This window comes from Macrotis lagotis, chromosome 3, assembly GCF_037893015.1.
Source record: "Macrotis lagotis isolate mMagLag1 chromosome 3, bilby.v1.9.chrom.fasta, whole genome shotgun sequence".
In the NCBI taxonomy this organism is placed as follows: Eukaryota; Metazoa; Chordata; class Mammalia; order Peramelemorphia; family Peramelidae; genus Macrotis; species Macrotis lagotis.
Genome location: NC_133660.1, coordinates 295,023,259 through 295,048,686, shown reverse-complemented (window position 1 = coordinate 295,048,686; position 25,428 = coordinate 295,023,259). Strand labels below are relative to the sequence as shown.

General features: G+C 38.8%; 1 protein-coding gene and 2 pseudogenes across 1 annotated transcript; all 3 read left to right on the top strand.

Annotated features, from left to right (window-relative positions):
- The first annotated feature begins 115 nt into the window (after nt 1-115).
- LOC141516761 (putative olfactory receptor 5AK3) lies at nt 116-1,045 on the top strand (annotated as a pseudogene).
- A 7,709-nt stretch (nt 1,046-8,754) lies between these two features.
- On the top strand, nt 8,755-9,684 carry LOC141516760 (putative olfactory receptor 5AK3). Its single transcript, XM_074227743.1, has one exon. The coding sequence runs from the start codon at nt 8,755-8,757 to the stop codon at nt 9,682-9,684; it is 930 nt and encodes a 309-aa protein (XP_074083844.1).
- Nucleotides 9,685-18,805: 9,121 nt separating this feature from the next.
- Nucleotides 18,806-19,731, top strand: LOC141516759 (putative olfactory receptor 5AK3; annotated as a pseudogene).
- The last annotated feature ends 5,697 nt before the right edge of the window (nt 19,732-25,428 follow it).

Here is a 25,428-nt window from a genome sequence, read left to right as displayed (position 1 = left end):
AAGTTATTTAAAGAAAATGCCTCAACATTAAACTAAATTCTATTTTTTCCTTGAGGTCATTTATATCTCTTTAATCTTCTCTCTTTACCCTTCATTTGCAGATGAAATGAAAGCCATGATCCAAAGGAATGGCACGAGCATAACTGAGTTCATTCTATTAGGGTTTGCAGTTCGACAAGAAGTACCATATATTCTCTTCTTGGTATTTCTGATCATCTACCTTATTTCTCTCATGGCTAATTTTGGTATGATTCTGCTCATCAAATGTGATGCTCGCCTTCTCACGCCCATGTATTTTTTCCTCCAACACTTGGCTTTTGCTGACCTCTGTTACACATCTGCTATCACTCCTAAGATGATAGTAAACTTCCTGGTCTCAGATAAATCTATCTCATTCTCAGTGTGTATTACACAGTTGTATGTTTATGGTTCATTTGCCACAGCTGAATGTTACCTTCTGGCTGCCATGGCTGTAGATCGTTAGGTGGCCATCTGTAACCCACTCCGTTACCCAGTGGTCATGTGCCAGAAAGCTTGCATCCAACTGGTCACTGGATCTTATTTTATGGGCTCCCTGAATATGACTATACACACAGGATCTCTCATTCCACTGTCTTTCTGCAATTCCAATACCATCAATCACTTCTTTTGTGATTTGCCCCCAATACTGATCCTTTCCTGTTTTAATATTTATGTAAATATTATATTGGTATAGATTTTTGTGGGCTTTAACCTGGTAAGCACCTTGCTGGTTGTATTCTTATCCTATGTCTACATACTCTCTGCCATCTTGAGGATGCCCTCTGCCAAAGGGAGGCACAAAGCCTTCTCTACTTGTGCAGCCCATATGAGCACTGTCACCATATTCTATGGGACAACCATTTACATGTATTTACACCCTTCTTCCAGAGAGTCTCAAGAGAATGAGAAAGTGGCCTCTGTGTTTTATGGTATCATGATCCCTATGCTGAACCCCTTGATCTATAGTCTAAGAAACAAGGAGGTAAAAGAGGCCATGAAAGTTCTTATAAAAAGTGGTACATGAGGGGCAGCTAGGTGGTGCAGTGGATAGAGCACCAGCCCTGGAGTCAGAAGTACCTGAGTTCAAATCCAGCCTCAGACATTTAATAATTACCTAGCTGTGTAGCCTTGGGCAAGCCATTTAACTCCATTGCCTTGCCAAAACCTAAAAAAAGAAAAAAAAAAGCACTGCATGAGTCAGGTCTTGCCTCCCAGTGGAGTAGTTGAGAAAAGCATCCAAGCAAAAGAGTATCTCATTTCTTTTCTTTAAAAATTAGATATGGGAGTAGTTCAGAGAGCATCCAGTCTCACTGCTTCAATATGTAAGCAAGATCTCAAATATTCAGGATATGACAAATGAGGGTCAAAACTGACAAACATGTTGAACATTGAGAATCACCCCCATAAGAGATTTTAAAAGTTATTAAAAAGAACTCAACATCTTTCACATGATTATAATGATATTAATAATAATGATGTGCTAAAAAATAAAATAATAATAATAATGATGTGGTGATGACTCTGGTGGTGATGGCTTACAATTATTGTTAAATAATTTCATATAGGCAGTAGGGAAGAATAATCAGGACTTGTAATTTCATTGATAAAAGGCAGGGTCAGGTAACATCCAGCCTGGGGTCCCATAAGGTCCACACAATCATTTGATCTGGCACTATCACCACAACCATAGACAGGATTCAAAATTCAATAAACCGAACAGTTTTTTAGTGGCGAATTATAGACAGTAAATAATGTCATAAATAGCCAAATGGCACTTGGCAGAAAAAAATTCTCCAAACCTGATCTAGGAAATTCTGTACTTAAAAATACATTGATTTACAATTATGTTGTTTGGCAACCCAAAACTCAGCTGTGACTTAGAGTATTAGAGAATTACTGGGGATGTATTGAGAGGTCATGGTCTTCTTCAGGAATGAAGGTCAAAAACCATTGTTATCATTGAGAGGTCAAGAGCCTTGCCCATGATCACATAACTAGAATCTATCAGATGTGTGACTTGATATCACATCATCTTGTCTCCAAGGTCAATGTTACTTTGCATCCAATAAGATCTTCAGAGTATTAGTATTCGGCCCCATTAGGTATGTGATACAGCATTGTTTTCCCCATCTCACAGGTAGAGAAATTGAGTCTGAGAGAGCTATAGACTCACAGGGATCTTAATGGCAGAGATCTTAATGATTTTCCAATCCAGTCCTGTCGTTTTCACAGAGAGGATTTGGTTTGAAAGATCTCATAGGATCTCCTCAAAGTCACCCACCTATTTAGTAACAATAGAAAGTTTGACAATCAAGATCAGAAAAATTCAATGATGCCAACCCACATAAATAGGAGACCCTCAAATTAACATACATACTTATGGATATGCAAATCATCCATAGTAATATTCTAGAGAAAGAGTTCTGACCCTGAAATTCACCTCATCCAAGAACTCCAGTGGCTCCTTAGCACTTTTACAATAAACTGTGACAAATTACCTTTCAGAATTATCATACATTAATCCCATTTGCATACTATTTTTTTGCTATTCATCACATATGATCTTCCACCTCTCCTTGGATGAAGGGTATCTTATATCACTCAACTGGAAAGCTAATTTCATTTTGTACATATTTGATTTTATATACAACTTGTATTTCTGTTTTCTAGGTTGTCTATAATAAATGGATTTGCTCATTATTAACTATTTATAATGTTCATGTATGTAATCAGCATTGGCTGCAAAAGAGCTAAGCTGACAAATGAAAACTAATATATACCTTCTCCCTTAAGAGCAGTTGGGCATGCATCTTCTGTTCTCCACCTATAATAGTCTACTCTAGTGATTTGCCTAAAAATATAGGGTGGGCCATGACCCAACACTGCTCAGAAAAGTCCGGGGGGGTTCCTATATCTTGAAGAATCAAATATAAACTAATTTTTGGCATTTAAAGTTCATCAACAACCAGCCCATTTCTCCCTTTTTCCACATAACTACTCTCCCTGAACTTTATGCTCCAGTCTTAAAGAACTACTTGCTTTGCTTCACATAGATGTTGCATCCCATTCCCTGTCCTTTGTACTGGCTGCTGGAGACCCCCATATCTAGAATGCTCTCTCTCCTTACTGCTGCCTCTTGGGTTACCTAGCTTTCTTTAGCTCTTAGCACAAATCTCATCTTCTGCAGGTGAATTTTCCCAGTCTTCCCAGATGCAAATGTCTTCATTCCTTAGGTAATTTTCCATCTGTTTTGTGTGGATCTTGTATGGACTTAATCATGTCAAAATCATGTCCCCTTAACTTTGAATCTTGCCTTTTTTCATGTATCTCCTTCAAAAAGGAAGCTTATTAAGTGATTGGTGAATTACTGATTTATTAATAGGACATTTTGACCTAAATATTCAGTATGACTTTCAAAATTAACATGTCCAAAATACAACTTATGTTTCTGCCCCAACCTATCACTCTACATATCCTCTTTTTGTCAAAGATACGACCTTCCTCAAATTCTCTGTTTCACAGACATGCTGTAATTCTCAGTGTGTAATTCTCCATCATCACCTCTTTGGCAATGACAGTCCACATCTGGAGGTTTCACATCTGTCCCTTCCTCCCGGCTCACATAGACACTACCCAAATTCAAATCTTTATCAACTCTCATTGGGAATATTATAATAACTTCATATTTGCTCTGCTTGATTTCAGTTTCTCCTAATTCAAGTTCATCTTAATCAAGCCACCAAAGGAATTTTTCCTTAAGCACACGTTTGACCATAGTATTTTACTAGTCAACAAAATGCAGGAAATATTTTTTTCTCTATGATAAAATGTGAATTGCATGATTTGAATTTAAAAACTCCATTCAATTTAGTTTCTACCAGTTTTCCTAAACTGATTCATTGCTCCTCTTCTCACAATCTGCAATGACTTTCTTGCTGTTCAACACATCATACACAGCATCTCATCTTCCATTTCTGTGCATTCACAGTGGGTGAATGACTAAGATGCTCTCCCTTGTTAACTCTACCTCAAAGAATGCCACACTTCCTTCATAAGTCAGGTCACATAATATTTTCCCTGAAAAGTCTTTCCTGATTTGTCCTTTCATCCTCCCCCTATAATTAGGACCCTCCTCGAAATCTCTCATATTTCCTATGTATATGGTTTGATCAACACATATTTTATATAGATTTCAAACGCCTTGAGAACAAGTTTATTTTACATGTTTCTATTCCAAGTGCTTGGCCCATATAAAAGACAATGATTATTTTTCAATTAATTGATAGATTACTCATTGTTCAACTAAAATAACATGAACCTCATTGCAAACAATTCAAATTATTCCTAAATGATAAATAGCACAAGAGAGAAAGAGAGAGACAGAGACAGAGACAGAGACAGAGACAGAGACAGAGACAGAATCAGAGAGACAGAGAAATAAATACATTTATGGTGATATTTATGGGAAATTCATTTGGAAATAATAACGTATCTATAATAACATTAAGTGTTTCTGTAGTTCTTTAATATTTGGAAAGTACTAGACACATTATGTCATTTGATCCTCACAAAAGGTCCATGACAAAGGTGTTGTAATTTGTCATCATTTAACAGACAAGGAAATTAAGGCTGAGGTTAGGTGATTTACCTGCAGTTAGCAAGTGTCTGAGTAAATAATCAAACTCATTTATACTGACTCCAAGTTTCAGAACTGTCTCCATGTTGTCTCATCAGACTAATAGTCAAAGTGAATGATCTTTGAACCTTGACTTTTTCATGCATAGTGTCTGGCTCATGGAAGGTCCTTATTGATTGTCTGGTGATGGAGGGATTGATTGTTGCCCAGTTCTACATTCTCATTCAAATCATCTGGGTTCTGAAAAGCACAGGGTATCTCCTTTGTAAAATGAAAAATGGCAATGGTGACAGTATCAATTTCTTACAAAGTTTAAAAAGCTAACAATGTAATTTCTAATCATTACTGTAAAATTCCCGTATTAGAAAAGAATAGCCCTCCTGGGAAGTCTGAAGGAAGGTCGCTAATGACGACTTTTTCTCATGAGTTTTCCTCATCCTCTAGGCCCAGAAATGCCCAAGAGAAGAGGTGCCTCTGCTGTGCAGCTATCATAAGTGTGCTCACATTGGGAGCACTTGAAGAGATGTCCCCTTAGGACTCCAGTCTGCCTAGACCTGAAGGGAGCAGGAGAAGTTAGAATGAGAGTACAGACCAATCTCTTATCAATCCCAATGAACTGTGTGTGCTCAGGAAACTGTCTTAGGGCTGAAGCAAAGCCTGGAGAAATAGGGTCAGAGAGACAGCGGGGCTGAATCTTAATCTCCTCACAGGACAGGAGTCTCTCACCCCTAGAAAAGGCACAATGAAAAGGAAGTGAGTGGTGGGGTGAGTAGGTAAAATATCTGACCTCCCAAAGTTACTGCCTGACCTTCGAGGGAAGGGAGAGATTCACCCTCAGGAATCATGGCTCTTAAGCTTTAGAATTTCAGAGACCCTGGAGATCATCTAGTCCATCCCCTTTTTTTTCTGGGTAGGGAACTAGCATGGGGTCTGTAAAGTAATTCATGTATATTATCTTGTTTGATTTTCATAATAACCCTAGGAGGTAGGTGCCATCATTCTGCCCATTTTACAAATGAGGAAATTGAGGCTGAGAGGGTTAATGACTTGACTGGGTTCACACAGCTTGTGTCTGAAACAAGATTTGAACTTAAATCTTCTTCAGAGTTCACTGAATACTCAGTCATCTACACCACCGAGATGTCTACCTGAAAATGATATGCAATAAGTATGTTAATCTAATTCATACTACTAAGTATGAGAGGACTGTCCTGGGTTACTTTTAAACTTCCTGCCTTCTCTTCATTAACTCTCCTGTCTACTAAAGATGTTCATGGAAGATGCAAGGTCTGGTGCTCGGGACTTGAGACACAAAGACAGAAGGCACATTGTCCTGGAGCTCAAGATATTTGTCTTCTGCTCTGATGGGCGAAGACCAGGCTATGCCACTTACAGAGAATGCCATAGACAAGTAGTGAGTGAAGAGTGCCAAAGGAGACATACAGGAAGGGAAGCAGGAAAGAACAGAAGGGGAAAAGTTGAAGAAAAACATGCTTTCAACTGTGAATTTCTGAGTGACTGATCCTTGAGGAAACAAAACTTACAGAAATATTCTGAAAGATGAGAGAAGGATGTAGAGCAGGAAGAAATGAGCATTTTGTTTATATTCATGGAGTACAGAGAAGGCAGGCTTACTGTGGAGGAGGGCTGGAAGTCTAGTTTGGCTGCAAAGTAGAGTGCATGAAGAAGAGAAATGAATCTTAGAAGTAGTTCCAGCCGGGTCCTTTAATACCTGATGGAAAGGTATCCCTAGTATACAGATATAGATAGATAGATGATAGATAGATAGATAGATAGATAGATAGATAGATAGATAGATAGATAGATAGATAGATAAATTATTATCATCAATAGGGAGCTATTGGATATTCTAGAGGATGGGGCAGTGTGTGTCTGAGGCAGACTATTTTAAAGAATAAATGAGGCAGATAAGGGAAAGAGATAGAATCATTAAGAGGCAAATAAATAACCCAGACCCAGGATCATGAGGGACTAAATTATCCAAATGGCTATGTAACCTAAAGAGGGTAGGAAAGAGGCAAAAGCTAATTTATGGAAGAATTGCTAGGACCTTCCATATTATCAGATGTGAGTTGATGAGGGATGGGAAGACTAATACATGACTCAGATTTTGAGCCTGGGCAATGGGAAGTATTCAGATGCCACTTGAAGAAAAAGGTAAGTTAGAAGGAGAGCCAGGTTTGCTGGGGAGAGAACCAAGGTGGACTCAAACATTCCCTTGGACAAGTCCTGTCTTATCTTTCAGCTGAAGGGGGTAAGGGACAGCAACGAAGGAAAGACTAAAGTAATATTCTGACCATGGGTAGAGTGGCCAAGCAAGTGGTGGCCTGATGATCCTAGCAAATCATTATAGAAATGTGTTTTAGGTATAAATGTAAATATAAGTTATGTAATGAGGGGACCATAGGGAAGATGAGGGTACAGTTGGGGCATGGGGAGAGGGAGGGGAGGGAGTTGATTGTGGTCTATGTTATGGAGGCTGTTGGAGGCTGAGATTGATGTATCACTTGAGCTCGGGAGGGCTGAGTCACAATGCAGCTAGAGTCGATTGGATGAGACACGGCGAGAAAGAGGCTATCAGGGCGCAGGAGGAGCCATAGACTAGTCCATCAGAAATGAAATTACCAGTAGCATCAGGAGATGATTTCCTAGACTCCATTCTAGGAAAGATAAGGAGACTCTATCCCCAAAAGAAAAGAAAAGGAAAAATAAAGCTACAGGCCCAGATCTGAATGAAAGGATACTTCACTTTTAATTCTAGTTCTACCAGTGGCTCAGTATTGGGAATTAATTTAGTATGACCTTAGTCAAATTGTGGAAGTTTCCCAAGGTCTCTGCTTTCTAATATATTAACACAAAGAGACTTGGCTAGACCATCTCTAATGCCCCTTTCAGTTCTCACTTTATGAAGCTCCTCAAAGTCTCACATCAGTCTAGTTTCTCCGTTCCAGGTTCCCTTCGCTCAGAGTTAACACTACCTGTTAAGAGCATTCTCATGAGGGGTAGCTAGATGGTGCAGTGTACAGTGCACTGGTCCTTAGAGGCAGGAGGATATGAGTTCAAATCTGACCTTAATAATTATTTAGTTGTGAGACCTTGAGCAAGTCCCTTTACTCCATTACATTGCAAAAACAAAATAAAAACAGCAACCTTATATCTTTCACCTCTGGACTCATTTTCCAGCTTTAATAAACTACGATTACTTGGATCTAAATATCTGTACATACTCATTTTTTCCCATTCTAGGAATGGAAAAAATGGGAAAGAAAAAGGAAAGAAAACATGTTACCAGAGCATCTCGAGGATATTAGAAATATTAATATCTTGTTTTGGAGTTCTCTGCAAGTTTTTTTAAAATATAACAAAAAAACAAGGTAGTGCAGTAAAATAGAGCGATCACTCTGTTGTCAGGAAATCAGGTTCAAAACTTGCTTCATTCATCTGTGCTGTCAAAACACTTAACCTCTTTCTATGTAATTTTCTCTTCTGTAAAATGGGGATTGCAAGTAACACCAATATCCCAGGTTTATTGTGAGCTTTAAATTTTAAAATAAATGAATGCAATGTATTTTTACAAACTTTAGGTTACTAGAGAAATAACATCTCTTCCTTCAAAGCAGCACTAGGGAGACTAAATATGTCTTCCCCCCTCCTTGCCATCCCTGTTGAGAACAAATTTGCCTCATCTCCCTCTGAACTTTCATTAAGAACAAGGTTAAAAGACACAAGAATTCCTAAAGTGCCTTATAAATGGTAACCATAATAACCAAAATCAGAGAAAATGAGAGAAAATGGCAGAGCATCTTCAGACACAATTGGTGTATTGGTTGATTTTGCTGAACTCTTTCCTGCTCTTTCTTATTCAGTCTTTGTTATAAGGTAAGGATCCTGGGGTCGAGTCTTTGGGAAGGATCATTACAGAAAGAAAAATGATGTGAAAACAAAGTATTTCAATATAGTAAGTTGCTTAAAGAGAATGCATCATCATTAAACTAAATTCTATTTTTCCTTATTTGAGGTCATTTATCTCTTTGTCCTTCTCTCTTTAGCCTTCATTTGCAGATAATATGAAAGCCATGATCCAAGGGAATGGCACCAGCGTGACTGAGTTCATTCTATTGGGGTTTGCAGTGCGACAAGAAGTACAATACATTCTCTTCTTTGTATTTCTGATCATCTACCTTGTTTCACTCACGGCTAATTTTGGTATGATTCTGCTCATCAAGTGTGATGCTCGCCTTCACACACCCATGTATTTTTTCCTCCAACACTTGGCTTTTGCTGACCTCTGTTACACATCTGCTATCACTCCTAAGATGATAGTAAACTTCCTGGTCTCTGATAAATCTATCTCATTCTCAGGGTGTATTACACAATTATATATTTACGGTTTGTTTGCCACAGTTGAATGTTTCCTTCTGGCTGCCATGGCTGTAGATCGCTATGTGGCCATCTGTAACCCTCTCCGTTATCCAGTGGTCATGTCCCAGAGGGCCTGCATCCAACTGGTCACTGGATCTTATGTTATGGCTTCCCTGAATGCCAACACACACACAGGATTCCTCCTTTCACTGTCCTTCTGCAATTCCAACATCATCAATCACTTCTTTTGTGATTTGCCCCCAATCCTGATCCTTTCCTGCTCTAATATTTATTTCAATGTTATGTTGATACTGATCTTTGTGGGTTTTAACCTGGTAAGCACCTTGCTGGTTGTATTCTTATCCTACATCTACATACTCTCTGCCATCTTGAGGATGCCCTCTGCCAAAGGGAGGCACAAAGCCTTCTCTACCTGTGGCTCTCACATGACCGCTGTTGCCATTTTCTATGGGACAACTATTTACATGTATTTACACCCTTCTTCCAGTGAGTCACAAGAAAATGAAAAAGTGGCCTCTGTGTTTTATGGTATCGTGATCCCCATGCTGAACCCCTTGATCTACAGTCTAAGAAACAAGGAAGTAAAAGAGGCCATGAAAGTTCTTATAAAAAGTGGTGCATGAGTCAGGTCTTGCCTTCCAGTGGAATAGTGGGAGAAGCATCCAAGCAAAAGAGCATTTCATTTCTTTTCTTTAAAAGTTAGATGTTGAAGCAATTCAGAGAGCACCCCACCTCACTGCTTCAATATACAAGAATCGTCAGGACTTGTAATTTCATTGATATAAGGCAGGGGCAGGCAACATCCAGCCTGGGGTCTTATAAGGCCCATGAAATCATTTGGTCTGGCACTGCCATGACAACCTAAGGCAGGATTCTCAGTTCAATAAATCTAAAAGTTTTTTAAGTGGTGGATTATAGAAAGTAAATGATGTCATAAATATCCAAATGGCATTTGGCAGGAAAAAACAGTTTCCTAATCCTGATTTAGGAGATTCTATACCTAAAAATGGCTCCATTGATTTACAATTATATTGATTGGCAACCCAAAAACTCAGCTGTGATGTAAAGAAAAGAATTACCTGGGAGGTACTGAGAGGTCATGGTCTTCTGTAAGAACGAAGGACAAAAAACATTATTCTTATTATTGAGAGCTCAAGAGTCTTGCCCATGATCACAAAACTGGAATACATCAGATGTGTGACTTGATATCACATCATCTTGAGTCCAAGAACATTGTCAATTTGTATCCAATCAGATTTTCAGAGTAACCCTGTTAGGTATGTGATACAGCATTGTTTTCCCCATCTTACAGGTAGGGAAATTGAGTCTGAGAGAGCTATATACTCACAGAAAATTAAGTCTGGCAGGGATCATAATGATTTTCCAATCCAATCCTTTCATTTTTTACAGAGAAGGAGATTTGGGTCTAAAGACGTCATAGGTCCTCCTCAAATACCCGTCTATTTAGTAGCAATAGAAAGTTTGACAATCAAGAGCCAAGGCAAACAAGAAACCAGAAAAATTCAATGATGTCAACCCACATAAATAGGAGACCCTCCAAATTAACATTTATGTAAATAGGTATGTGCACATATTTATGGATATGCAAAACCTCCATGGTACTGTTCTAAGAAGAAGAGGCCTGACCCTGGAATTCACCTCATCCAAGAACTCCAGTAGCTCCCTGGCATTTTTACAATAAACTGCAATGAATTACCATTCAAGATGATCATACATTATTAGTTCTATTTGCATACTATTCCTTTTTGTTAATCATCACATATGGTCTTCCACTTCCCCTTGGATGAACTGATATCTTATAATACTCAACTGAAAGCTAACTAATTCTTGTATATATTTGGTTTTATATACTACTTGCATTTCTGTTTTCTATGTTGTCTATAATAAATGGATTTACTCATTATGCATTATTTGTAATGTTCATGTACGTAATCAGCATTTGCTATGAAATGGCTAAGCTGACGAATGAAAACTAATATATATACTTTCTCCCATAAGAACAGTTGGGCAAGCATCTTTTGTTCTCCACCTATAGTAGTCCACTGTAGTGATTTCCCTAAAATACAGGGTGGGCAATGATCCAACACTGCTCAAGAAAGTCCAGGGGATTCCTGTTACTTTAAGAATCAAATATAAACTAGGTTTTGTCATTTAAAGCTCATCATCCACCAGCCCATTCCTCCCTTTTGTCACACAATTGCTCTCCATGCACTTTATGCTCCAGTCTTAAAGGACTACTTGTTTTGCTTCACACAGATGTAGAATCCCATTTCCAGTCCTTTGTACACGCTGGATGCGATATCTGGAATGCTCTCTCTCTCTTTAGTTCTAGTCTTTTAGTTTACTTAGCTTTCCGTGGGTCTTAACTCAAGTCTCATCTTCTGCATGAGTTTTCCCAGTCTTCCCAAGTGGAAAGACTTTTCTTGGGGAATTTTCCATCTGCTTTGTTGTGGATCTTGTATCTATTTAATCATGCCAAAATCATGTCCCATTAACCTTGAATTTTGCCTTTTTCAATGTGTCTCCCTCAAAATAGCTCATTATGGAAGCTTATAACATGACTGGTGAATTCCTGATTTGTTAATAGGGAATTTTGATCTAAATATTCAATGTGACTTTCAAAATTAACATGTCTAATGTTTCTGTCCAGCTCATGTTTCTGCCCCAACCTATCACTGTCTACATCTTCTTTTTGTCAAAGACACTACCTTCCTTATAATCTCGCAGTTTCAGTCCCATTGTAATTCTCCATGCCTAATTCTCTATCATCAATAATCATTGGCAATGATATGCCACATCTTGAGGTTTCACATCTGTCCCCTCCTCCTGGCTCACATAGACACTACCCAGATTCTAACCTTGATCATCTCTCACTGGGAATATGGTAATGACTTCATATGTGCTCTGCTTGACTCAAGTTTCTCCTAATTCAAGTTCATCTTATTCATAGCTGCCAAAGGAATGTTTCCTTAACACGTTTGAGCATAGTATTTTACTAGTCAACAAAATGCAGAAACTTTTTATTGCCTCTCTGATAAAATATGAATTGCATGATTTGAATTTAAAAGCTTCATTCAATTTTTCTTCTACCAGTTATTCTAAACTAATTCATTGTTCCTTTTCTCACAACCTGCAATGACTTTCTTGCTGTTCCACACTTCATACACAGCATCTCACCTCCCATTTCTAGGCATTCACATTGGTGAATGACTAGAATCCTCTCCCTCGTTAACTCTGAAGAATGTCATATTTCCTTCATCAGTCTGTTCAAGAACTTTGTTCCCCACAAAGCCTTCCCTACGTTGTCCTCTCATCCTTTTCCTGTAATTAGGAACCTCCTAGAAATATCTTATATTTCCTATGTATATATTTTAACCAATACATATTTTTTCATGTAGATTTCAAATGCCTTAAGAAAAAGTTCTTATTTTACATGTTTCTATTCCAAGTGCTTGGTCCATATGTAAGACTTGATTATAATTATTCAATTAATTAATTGATAGATTACTCAATACTTAACTAAAATAACACAAACCTAATTGCAAACAATCCAAGGTATTCCAAAGTGATGAATAGTATGATCTAAACACACACACACACACACACACACACACACACACACACACAAATATATGTGCTTATGGGGTGGTGTTCCATTCTTTTAGAAATAATAATGACACACCTATAATATCATTAAGTATTTCTGTAGCACTTTAATGTTTGGAAAGCACTAGACATGTTATATCATTTGATCCTCACAAAATATTCATGGCAAAGGTGCCATGTTATTATCTTCATTTTACAGACAAGGAAATTAAGGCTGAGGTTGGATTATTTACCCACAGTTAGCAAGTGACTTTGATAATAATCAAACTCATCTATCCTGACTCCCAATTTCAGAATTGTCTTCATTGTCTCATCAGACAAATAATCAAATAAATGATGCTTGAACCTTGGCTTTTTCTTACATAATGTCTGGCACATGGGTCCTAATTGATTGTCTTGTGATGGAGAGATTGTTTCCTAGTTCTATGTCCAGATTCAATCATCTGGGCCCTCCAAAATAACATCTTGGCTGTAAAGTGAAAAATGGCAACAATGACAGTCTCAAGTTCTTACAAAATTTAAAGAAATTAACAATGTACTTTCTAATCATTCCTGAAGAATTCCCAAATTATTAGGAAAAGAATAGCCCTCCTGAGAAGCCTGAAAGAAAATCGCTAATGATCACTTTTTCTCATGACATTTCCTCATCCTCTGGGTCCAGAAATGCCCAAGAGAAGAGGTCCCTATTCTATGTGGCTATCCTAAGTGTGCCCACAATGGGAACACTTGAAGAGATGTCCTCTTAGGATTCCAGTCAGCCTAGAGTTTATGGGAGCAGGAGAATTTAGAGTGATATTACATTCCTGGAAGTCAATCTCTCTTCGATCTCAATGAATTGTGTGTGCTTGAGAAAGTATTTTAGGGAAGCAGCAGAGCCTGGACGATTAGGGGGAGAGAGAGAGAGAGAGAGAGAGAGAGAGAGAGAGAGAGAGAGAGAGAGAGAGAGAGAGAGAGAGAGAGAGAGAGAGAGAGACTGCTTCTAAGTTCCCTCTCAAGACAGGAGTCTCTGACCCCAAAAAAAGTCACAATGAAAAGGGAGGGAGTGGTGGAGTCAGTTGGTAAAACCTCAGTCTTCTGGAGTTCCTGACACATCTTCAGGAGAAGGGAGAGATTCACCCTCAGGAATCAGACTTCTTAAGGTTTAGAATTTCAAAGACCTTAGAGATCATCTAGTCTATCCCCTTCTTTTCTAGTTAGGAAAAATCTGGGATTGATATTGCATTTTTTGGTCTGTAATGTTCTTCACCTATATTATCTCATTTGATCTTCATAATAACCCTGGGAGGTAGGTGCCATCATTCTGTCCATTTTACAGATAAGGAAATTGAGGCTAAGAGGAGGTTAATGACTTGAACAGGTTCATACACCTAGTGTCTGAGCAGGATTTGAACTCAGATCTTCCTGAGAGTATATTGAATATTCAATCTACTATACCATGGAGATGTCTACCTGAAAGTAATATGCAATAAATGTGTTAGCCCAATTCATGTAACTCAATATGAGGTTGCCCTTGATTACCCCTAAATTTCAATCTGTCCTTTAGTTAACTCTCCTGTATACTGAGGATGTTCATGGAAGATGCATGGTCTGGGGTTCAGGACTTGAGATACAAAGACAGAAATCATAGTGTTCTGGGACTCAAGATGTTTGTCTTCTCGAAGGAGGAAAGAACAGGCTATGCTTTTTTACAGAGAATGCTGTAGAGAAGAAGTGAGGGAGGAGAGGCAAAGGAGACATATAGAGGAAGGGAAGCAGGAAAAGGGAGAGAGTCAGAGTAAGAGAGAGAAAACAAGGCTAAAACTTGAAGAAGAAATGCTTTCAACTGTGGATTTCAGAGTGTCTAATAAAGGCCTTGAAGAAACAATAGCAGTTCTGAAAGATGAGCTGAGGTTAGGTAACTCTCAGTTAGCAAGTGTCTGAGGAAATAATCAAATTCTTCATCCAAACTCTAAGGTTCATAACTGTCTCCACTGTGCCTCATCAGACTAATGGTGAAGTGAATATTTGAACTTTGACTTTTTCTTGCATGATGTCTGCACGTGGAAAATCCTTATTGAATGTCTGGTGGTGGAGGGATTTACTGTTTCCTAGTTCTACGTTCAGATTCAAATCATCTGGGCCCTCCAAACCACAGGGTTCCTTGTCTGTTAAATGAAAAATGGCAGCAATACCGCTTTCAAGTTCTTGCAAACTTTAAAGAACCTAAGAGTGGAATTTCTAATCATTGCTGCAAAATTCCCAAATAATTAGAAAAGAATAGCTCTCTTGGGAAACCAGAAGGAAGGTCACAACTGATTACTTTTTCTCATGAGTTTTCTTCATCCTTTGGGTCCAGAAATACCCAAGAGAAGAGGTCCCTATTCTACGTGACTGTCAAGTGTGCCCACATTGGGAGCACTTGACGAGATGTCATCTTGGGAATCCAATAAGTCTAGACATGATGGAAACAGGAGAACTTAGAGTGAGATGACCCCAGAAGCCAGTCTATGTCCTTGGGAAATTGTCTTAAGGGAAGAAGAGCCTGGGAGATTAGGGTTAGACAGTGAAAGGGGGTGAATCTTAGTTTGCTCTCAGGACAGGAGTCTCTCAGCTGGAAAAAAACATCACAATGAAAAGGAAGTGGTGGGGTAAAACATCAGACCTTCCAGAGTTATTGCCTGACTTTCAGAAGAAGGAAGAAATTCACCCACAGAATCAGAGTTCTTAAGGTTTAGAATTTCAAAGCCCTTACAGATCATCTAGTCCATTCCCTTCATTTCTGGGTATGAAAAATCTGGGATTAATATACCACTTTTTGGTATATATCACATAGACTATCTCTCTTTATCTTCATAATAACCCTGGGAGGTAGGTGCCATCATTCTGCCTATTTTACAGATGATGAAATTGAGGCTAAGAAGAGGTTAATGATGTGGCCTGGTTCACACAGGTAGTGCCTGAGGAAGGATTTGAGCTCAGATCTTCCTGAGAGTGTATTGCACACTCGATGTCCTATACCACCCAGATGTCCACCTGAAAATGCTTTGCAACAACTATGTTAATCCAGTTCATGCTGCTAAGTAAGGCAAAGCTGTCCATGATTACACCTCAAGTTCCTTCCTGGTCCTGACTCTCCTTTGTACTAAAGCTGTTCATGGGAGGTGCAAGGCTGGTGCTAAGGACTTGAGATACAAAGACAAATAGTATAGTGTTCTGGTGATCCACATATTTGTTTTCTACTGTAATGGGGAAGGAACAGCTATGTCATTTACAGAGAATGCTATAGACAAGTAGTGAGGGAGGAGAGGCAAAGGAGAAATATAGAGGAAGGGAAGAAGAAAAGGAGAGAGAGAGAAAGAGAGAGAGAGAGAGAGAGAGAGAGAGAGAGAGAGAGAGAGAGAGAGAGAGAGAGAACAGAACAAGAAAGAAAAAAATCAAGGCTAAAAATTGAAAAAGAAAATGGTTTTGACTAGATTTCAGAGTGTCTGATAAAACCCTTGAAGAAAAAATAGCTATTCTGAAAGATGAGAGAAGGTTGTAGGGCATTCAAGAAATGAGAAGTTCATTCATATTCACAGAAGACAGAGAAGACAGGCTTACTATGGAGGAAAGCTGGCAGCCTAGTTTGGCTGGAATGTAGGGTGTATGAAGAAGATAAATGCGTCTTAGAAGGTAATTCCAACCAGGTTCTTAAATACCTGATGAAACAGTATCCATATATGCGTGTGTGTATTTATATATAAAGAGAGAGAAATGCATGTATATATATATAGATATGAATCTACTATCATCAATAATAGGGAGTGATTGGATAATCTGGAGGACAGGGGCATTGTGTGTCGAGGCAAATTATTTTGAAGAATGATGGAATAAGGATGACAATGGAAAGAAAGAATCATTAAAAGATGACTTCACACAGATGAATGATGACAAAGATGACAAAGAACTAAATTATCAGAATGGCTATGTGACTGCAAAGGACAGGAATGAGGCAGGAGCTGTTTTACAGAATGAATTGATAGAACCTGGCTTATTATTATTAGATTGTGGTTGACAAGGAAGAGTAAGCTATAACTCATATTTTGAGTATGGGTGATGGAAGGTATTGAGAAGCCAAGAAAAGAAAAAGGTAAGTTGGAAGGGGAAACAGATTTGTTGGGGACAGAACCAAGATGGATTCAAATTTTCCCTTTGACAAATCACTATCCTCTCTTATCTTTCACCTGAAGGAAAAAAGAGTTGATATAGGGGACAACAATGGAACAAAGACTAACTGAAGCAAGGTAACATTCTGACCATGGGTAGAGTGGCCAGGCAAGTGGTACCCTGATGATGAGACAAAAAAGATGAGGCTATAGTGGGGCAGCAGTTAATAAATAGGGGGCATCTAGGTGGTGCAGTGGATAGAGCACTGGCCCAGGAGTCAGGAGGAACTGAGTTCAAATGTGACCTCAGGCACTTAATAATTGCCTAGTTGTGTGATCTTGGGCAAGTCACTTAATCTCCATTTCCTTCCCCAAAAAAAATAATAAATAAAACCAGTGATCTATATGGGCAATCACTAGAGAAATGTGATTTAGATAAAGATGTATATATATAAGGCAGATAATGAGGAGATGACAGGGAAGCTGAGAGCACAGGTGGGGGGCATGAGGATAGTGAGGGAGAAAACTGATTGTGGCCAATGTTTGTAATCCCTGTTACGGAGGCTGATGGAGGCTTAGGTTGATGTATCTTTTAAGCTCAAAGGCTCTAAGTCCCTCAGGGGCTAGAGTCAGTTGGGTGTACCCAGTAAAGCTAGCACCCAAAGAATGAGCAAAGAGCAATGGGTTACCTTACTAGAGGAGGAGGTTTGGATAAACCCAAGTCAGAAATGGGATTATCAATAACATTAGGAGATGATTGGCAGCTTTACTCTCGTCTAGGAAAGATAATATAAGGCAGTCTCCAAAAGAAAAGAAAAGGAAAAAATAGCAGCAGGCCCTTTTAATGATGAAAGGATTCCTCACTCCTAATTGTAGTTCTGTCAGTGGCTCAGAATTGGGAGTTAATTTGTTGTGGCTAATCATGGAAGCTCCCCATGGTCTCTGTTTTCTCGTCTGTTAATGCAAAGAGACTTGGTTGGGCCATCTGTAATACACCTTTCATATCTGACATTAGGAAGTTCATCATAGGTCTCACATCATCCCAGTGTCTAGGTTCCAGGATTTCTTCACTCAGAGCTAATATTTCTGGTTAAGAGGACTCTTATAGCTTTCACCTATGGGCTCATTTTCCACCTCTAACAACCAATGGATCTAAATGCACATCCATACTCATCTTTTCTCATTCGAGGTGAAGGAAAAATCCTGCCAGAGTCTCTCCAGGATCACTAGAAATAGAAATGCTTTGTTGTAGGGTTCTCTATGGGTCTTTTAAAATATCAAACAAGAGACAGTTAGATAATATGTAAATAGGGAGCTCAACCTGCTGCCAGGAAATCAAGTTCAAAACTCGTCTCTCACATCTGTGGTACCACAACACTTAACCTCTTTCTGCCAGTTTCCTCTTCTGTAAAATGGGGGAAACAGTAGTACCATTATCCCAAGACAATTGTGAACGTTAAATTTAAAAATAAGTGAATGTAAACATTTTTTGTCAATGATAGGTCGCTAGATACATATTATCTCTTAGTCTTATGATTTACACAGCCTGAGAAGAACATTTCCCTTCAGAGCAGCACCAGGGAGATTAAAGATGTCTTTCTCCCTTACTATCCCTGCAGAGAACAAATTTGCCTGGGATCCATGTGAATTGTCTCTAAAAGCTAGTTCAAAAGTCACAAGGATTCCTGAACTGCCTCCGGTGTAACCATAAAAACCAAAATCAGAGTATGTAAGAGAAAATGTCAGACACAATTGATGTACTCTTTTGTCTCTTTCTTATTCAGTCTTTCTTACACAGAATTGATCCAGGGATCAAGTCATTAGGGAGTAGAATTACAGAAAGAAAAATGATGTAAAAACAAAAGATTTCAATAAAGTAAGTTTTTAAAAAAAAAGTTCAACGTTAAACTAAATTCCATTTTTCCCTAATTTGAGGTTCCTTGAATCTCTGTCTTTCTCTCTTTAGCCATAATTTACAAATGAAATGAAGGCCATGATCCAAAGGAATGGCACCAGCTTGACTGAGTTCATTTTATTGGGGTTTGCGGTTCGACAAAAATTACAATACATCCTCTTCCTTGTGTTTCTGGTCATCTACTTTACATCTCTAGTAGGCAATGTTGGTATGATTCTGCTCAAGTGTGATGCTCGTCTTCACACACCCATGTATTTTTTTCCTCCAAAATTTGGCTTTTGTTGACCTCTATTACACATCTGCTGTCACTCCTAAGATGTTAGTAAACTTCCTGGTCTCAGATAAATCTCTCATTCTCAGGGTGTAGTACACAATTGTATGTTTATGGTTTATTTGTCACAGTTGAATGTTATCTTCTGGCTGCCATGACTGTAGATTGCTATGTGGCCATCTGCAACCCACTCCGTTACCCAGTGGTCATGTCCCAGAAAGCCTGCATCTAACTGGTCACTGGATCTTATTTTATGGGTACCTTGAATGCCACCACATATATAGGATTTCTCCTTTCACTGTCCTTCTGCAATTCCAACATCATCAATCACTTCTTTTGTGATTTGCCCCCAATCCTGATCCTTTCCTGTTCTAATATTTATGTAAATATTATATTGGTATTGATCTTTGTGGGCTTTAACCTCATAAGCACCTTGCTGGTTGTATTCTTATCCTACGTCTACATACTCTCTGCCATCTTGAGGATGCCCTCTGCCACAGGGAGGCACAAAGCCTTCTCTACCTGTGCCTCCCATATGACGGCTGTCACCATTTTCTATGGGACTTGTATTTACATGTATTTGCAGCCTTCTTCCAGTGAGTCTCAAGAGAATGATAAAGTGGCCTCTGTGTTTTACGGTATCGTGATCCCCATGCTGAACCCCTTGATCTACAGTCTGAGAAACAAAGAGGTAAAAGAGGCCATGAAAGCTCTTATCAAAAGCTGTGCATGAGTCAGGTCATACCTTCCAGTGGGGTAGTAAGAGAAGCATGCAAGCAAAAGAGCATCTCATTTCTTTTCTTTAACAGCTAGATGTTGGAGCAGTTCAGAGAGTACCCCACCTCACTGCTTCAATATGTAAACAAGATCTCAAATATTCACTATATGACAATCAAGGGTTCAAATTGAGAAACATATGGGACTAGCAGAATAATCCTCTTATGGATTTTATAAGTTATTAACAAGAACTCAACATCCTTAACATGATTTAATATTATTACTGATGATGGGGCTGAAGAGTTGAGTGGTGATAGCTTACATTTATTATTAAAGAATTTCATGCAGTTGGGGCGGCTAGGTGGCATAGTGGATAAAGCACCGGCCTTGGAGTCAGGAGTACCTGGGTTCAAATCTGGTCTCAGACTCACTTAATAATCAACTAGCAGTGTGGCCTTGGACAAGACACTTAACCCCATTTGCCTTGCAAAAAAAAACCTAAAAAAGAAAGAATTTCATGCAGGCAATGGGGAAGAAAAGTCATGACCTCTAATTTCATTATTTAAGGCAAGGGCAGGTAATATCCCGCCTGTGGTTGTATAAGGCCCAGGAAATCATTTGTTCTAGCACTGCCATATCAATTGCCGGTGGAACTGGAAATCAATAAATGTAGCAATTTTTTCGGGGTAAATTATAACAAGCAAATGATGTCATAAATATCCAAATGACTCTTTGCAGGAAAAAAGTTCCCCAACCCTGATTTAGGAAATTCTATACCTAAAAATGACTCCCTTGATTTCCAGTTCTATTGATAGGCAACCCAGAACTTAACTGTGACTTATGGTGGTAGAGAATTACTTGGGAGATATGGAGAGGTCAAGAGTCTTGTCCATGGAATATATGAGACCTATGACTTGGAGCACAGGGAAAGGGATGAGCTGTTTGGACTAGTATGCAGTGATGTCATTCGGTGATCCTCCAAGTCAGCTGGGCATCAAAGCTGACAAATGGATGGCAATTATGAGTACTGATCAACCTTACAAGATGCTTGCCCAATGCCAAACTTTTGTGAAGGATTTCAAGCAGAGTACCCATGGAATTGGCATGACCCAATCCAAGAAAGGATGCAAACTACTCTATGATGAATTCATTGAATGTTTGCATAGGGGGGGAAATGAGAGAATATGTGAAAACAATCATGAAACAGGAGAAACTAATGAAAGGAGGGTAGTATACTCCGCCACCTGACTCACAGGCAAGGATAAGCCAAGGACTTGACCAGCCATTGGTGATACTAGGTAACTTTGCTCCTTAGGATGGGATGAAAGTATACCTTGTTCACCAAAAATGTGTATTTCTTACACACCTCCTTCCAAAATTCAGAGTATGAAAGTCATTCTTTCCCCTGACCCAGTTCTCTCTGTACTTTGCCATTAGGACAAACCACCACAGACAAGACAACCACCCTCTAATATATATGATATGTGAATCTGCCTGTATCTAAAAATAACCCATTTTGGAAAGAAAACATTTTCCAATGTAAGGGGGAAAAAAGATCTTCAGAGTATCCCAACTAGGTATATGAGCCATCATTGCCTTCCATATCTTACAGGAAAGGAATGGAATCTAAAGGAGCTATCAAATCAGAGAAAATTAAGTCTGGCAGGGATTGTAGTGATTTTCTATCCAATCCTTTCATTTTCAAATGTCTCATGACCTGCTCAAAGTCATACTTAATAGCCATAGAGTTTGACAATCAAGATCCATGGCAAAAAAGAAACTAGAAAACATTGATAATGCCAACCCATTGAAAACATTTACAGATATTATAAGTAGCTAACTTCCCAAATGAACATATATGTAAATAGTCAAATGTACATATTTATGGATATGCACAGCCTCCAGGATAATGTTCTAGAAGCAGAGACCAGACCCTGGCATCCACCTCATCTGTGAACTCCAGGGGCTCCCTATCACTTCTACAAAAAAATTTAAACCTTTAAAACCCTTACCTGCTTCCAATTACCCATAAGGCTTATCATCCACTATTCTCCTTTATATATTTTTTCCTTTTTGCTATTCATCACATGTGATCCTCCTCCTCTTCTCAGATGATCTGCTATCTTATATTACTCAACTGGAAATCTGACATATTCTTATATTTGTTTGGTTTTACATACTACTTGAATATCTGTTTTCTAGGTTGTATATAACAAATGGATTTTCTCATTATTCGTTATTTGTAATGTTTGTGTGTGTCATCAGCATTTGCTATGAAAGGGCTAAACTGACAAATAAAAACTAATATAGACTTTTTCCCTCAAGAGCAGTTGGGAAAGCATCTTTGGTTCTCCACTGATAGTAGTCCACTGTAGTGATTTCCCTAAAATTCAGGGTGGACCATGACCCAACACTACCCAGGAAAGTCTAGGTGATTCCTATTACTTGAAGAACCAAATATAAACTAATTTTTGGCATTTGAAGTTCATCATCAACCAGACCATTCCTCCCTTTTTTCACACAATTCCTCTCCATGCCCTTTATGCTCCAGTCTTAAAGGACTATTTGTTTTGCTTCACACAGATGTTGCATCCCATTTCCAGTCCATTGTACTGGCTGCTGGATGCCCCCACATCTGGAATGCTCTCTCCCTTACCTCTACCTCTTGGGTTACCTAGCTTTCATTAGGTCTTAGCTCAAGTCTCATCTTCTGCAGATGTATTTTTCCAGTCTTCCCAGATGTCGATGTCTTCTTTTCCTCTGTATTTATCATCTATTGTGTGGATTTTGTATGTTCTTATTCATGCCAAAATCATGTCCCATTAACCTTGAATTTTGCCTTTTTCTAATGTATTTCCTCCAAATTAGCTCATAATGGAAGCTTATTAAATGACTGTTAAATTATTGAATTGTGAATTGGTCATTTTGACCTAAATATTCAATACGACTTTCAAAATTACCTTTTCCAAAATACAGCTGATGTTTCTGCTCAAACTATCACTCTCCACATCATTTTTGTCAAGGAAACCACCTTCCTTATAATCTCTCAGTTGCACAGCCAAATTTCAATTCTCAATGCCTGATTCCCCATCACCACTATCATTGGCAATAATGTCCCTCATCTTGAAGTTTCACATCTGTCCCTTCCTCACTGCTCATGCAATCACTACCTAAATTCATATCTTAATCAGCTCTCACTTGGAATATTGTAATGACTTCATAATTGCTTTGTTTGACCACTTGCTTCTTCTGCCTCCAATTCATCTTACAGCTGCCAAAGGAATTTTGTATTGTGCTGAAGGAAAGGGAAGAGGTATTTGGACTAGTATGCAGTGATGTCATTCTTTGATCCTGAAAGTGCATTAGTCAACAAAATAGTAAAAGCTTTTTATTGCCTTGATGATAAAACATGAATTACATGATTTGGCAAAAAAAAAATCCTATTCAGCCTCGCTTCTGCCAGATTTCTAAACTTATTCATTCATTATTCCTCTTTTCACAATTTGCAATGACTTTCTTCTATTCCATACATCATACTCAGCATCTCATCTTTCATTTCTGTGCATTCATACTGGAGCATGGCTGGAATGCACTTCCTTGTTAGCCCTAACTTGAAGAATCCCATACTTCCTTCATAGGTCTGTTCAACATGTACCTTCTCTAAAATGTCTTTCCTGAATTGCCCTTTTGTTCCTCCCCTTTTATTAGCACCCTCCTAGAACTCTCTCAAATTTCCCATGTATCCATTTTAATCAATGCATACTTCTTCATATAGATTTCGAATGCCTTGAGAGCAGGTTCTCATTTTCATATTTGTATTCCATGTGCTTGCTCCATATGAAAGTATTATTTTGCAATTAGCTAATTGACAGATTGCTCATTGCTCAACTAAAATAATACAAATCTAGCTGCAAACCATAGGAGATGCTCCAAAGTGGTGAATAGAACTCCATAGATGCACACACAAACACACACGGAAATATATGCATACATGGTGATGCCCACGGGGAGGTGTGCCATTCTTTTGGAAACAATAATGTCATGAAGTCTTTAGGCAGCAATTTAATGTTTGAAAAGCACTAGACATGGCATATCATTTGAGCCTCAAAAAAGCTCTATGATAAAGGTGCTGTTAAATTATCCTCATTTTACAGACAAGGAAATTAAGGCTGAGGTTAAGTGATGTGCCCACAGTGAACAAGTGTCTGAGGTTATAATCAAATTCATCCCTCCTGACTCCAAGGTTCAGAACTGTTTGCCTAGGGTCGAATCAGACTGATGGTCCAGTGAATGATAGTGGAACCTTGACTTTTTCCTACATAGTGTCTGTATGTCTACTGATGGAGGAAGTGATTGTTTCCTAGTTCTATGTTCTAGGTCAAAATATCTGGGCCCTCCAGCCCAAAGAGTATCTTTTCCATAAAATGAAAAATGGCAACAATAGCAATGCCAAGTTCTTGTAAGATTTAAAGTACCTAAGAATGCAATGCTTATTCATTAATGCAAAATTCCCAAATAAATTGAAAAGAATAGCACTCCTGGGAAACCTAAAGGAAGATTGCTAATAATCATATTTTCTCATGAGTTTTCCTCATCCTCTGGGCCCAGAAATGCCCCAAGAGAAGAGGTCTCTCTGCTGTGTGGCTAACATAAGTGTGCCGACATTGGGAACACTTGAAGAGATGTCACCTTAGGACTCTAGTAAGCCTAGACCTGATGGGAGCAGGAGAACTTAGAGTGGGATGACATCCCCTGAAGCCAATCTCTCATCAATCCCAATGAACAATGAACTCTGTGCTTGGGAAATTGTCTCAGGAAAGAAGCTGAACTGCGTAGAGTTAGTCAGAGGGGCTTCTCACCCCCCAAAAAGCCATAATGAAAAAAAGAGTGAGTGGTGGGGTGAGTAGGTAAAACATCTGCCCTTCCGGAGTTACAGACTGACCTTAGGAGAAAGGAGAAATTTATCCTCAGGAATCAGAGCTCTTAAGGTTTAGAATTTCACAGACCTAAGAAAACTTCAGGTACATCCTCTTCTGTTCTGGCTAGGAAAGCTCTAAGATTGATATAGTACCTTGTGGTTTATAAAATACTTCATATAAATTATCTCATTGGATCCTTATATAAACCCTGGGAGGTAGGTGCCATCATTCTGCCCATTTTACAGATGAGGAAACTGAAGCTAAGAGGAGGTTAAATGACTTGCCCACATTCAGACAGCTACCGTTTGAGGCAGGATCTGAGCTCAGATTTTCCTGAGTACATTTCAAATACTAAATCTGCTATACCCCTAGATGTCTACATGAAAATGATAAGCAACAACTGAGTTAATCCAATTCATGTTACTACGCATGAGATGACTGTCCTCGGTTACCCCTTAAGTTCCTTCCTGCTCTTAATTGACTCTCCTGTGCACTAATAATGTTCATGGAAGATGCAAGTCTGGTGCTCAGGACTTGAGACACAAAGACAGAAAGCACTGTGTCCTACTGCTCGAGATGTTTGTCTTCTAATGTGAATGGAACAGGCTATGCCATTGACAAAGACTATAGGAGAAGTAGTGAGTGAGGAGAGGCAAAGGAGACGTATAGAGGGAGGGAGGCAGAAAAGGGAGAGAGTCAGAGCAAGAGAGAGATAACTAGAGGAAAAATTGAAGAAGAAATGCTTTCAACTGTGGATTCAGAGAGTGTGATAAAGGTCTTGAAGAAACAATTGC

Coding starts and splice junctions, on each gene's coding strand:
- LOC141516760 (XM_074227743.1), top strand. CDS start 8,755: ATGATCCAAGGGAATGGCACCAGCGTGACTGAGTTCATTCTATTGGGG.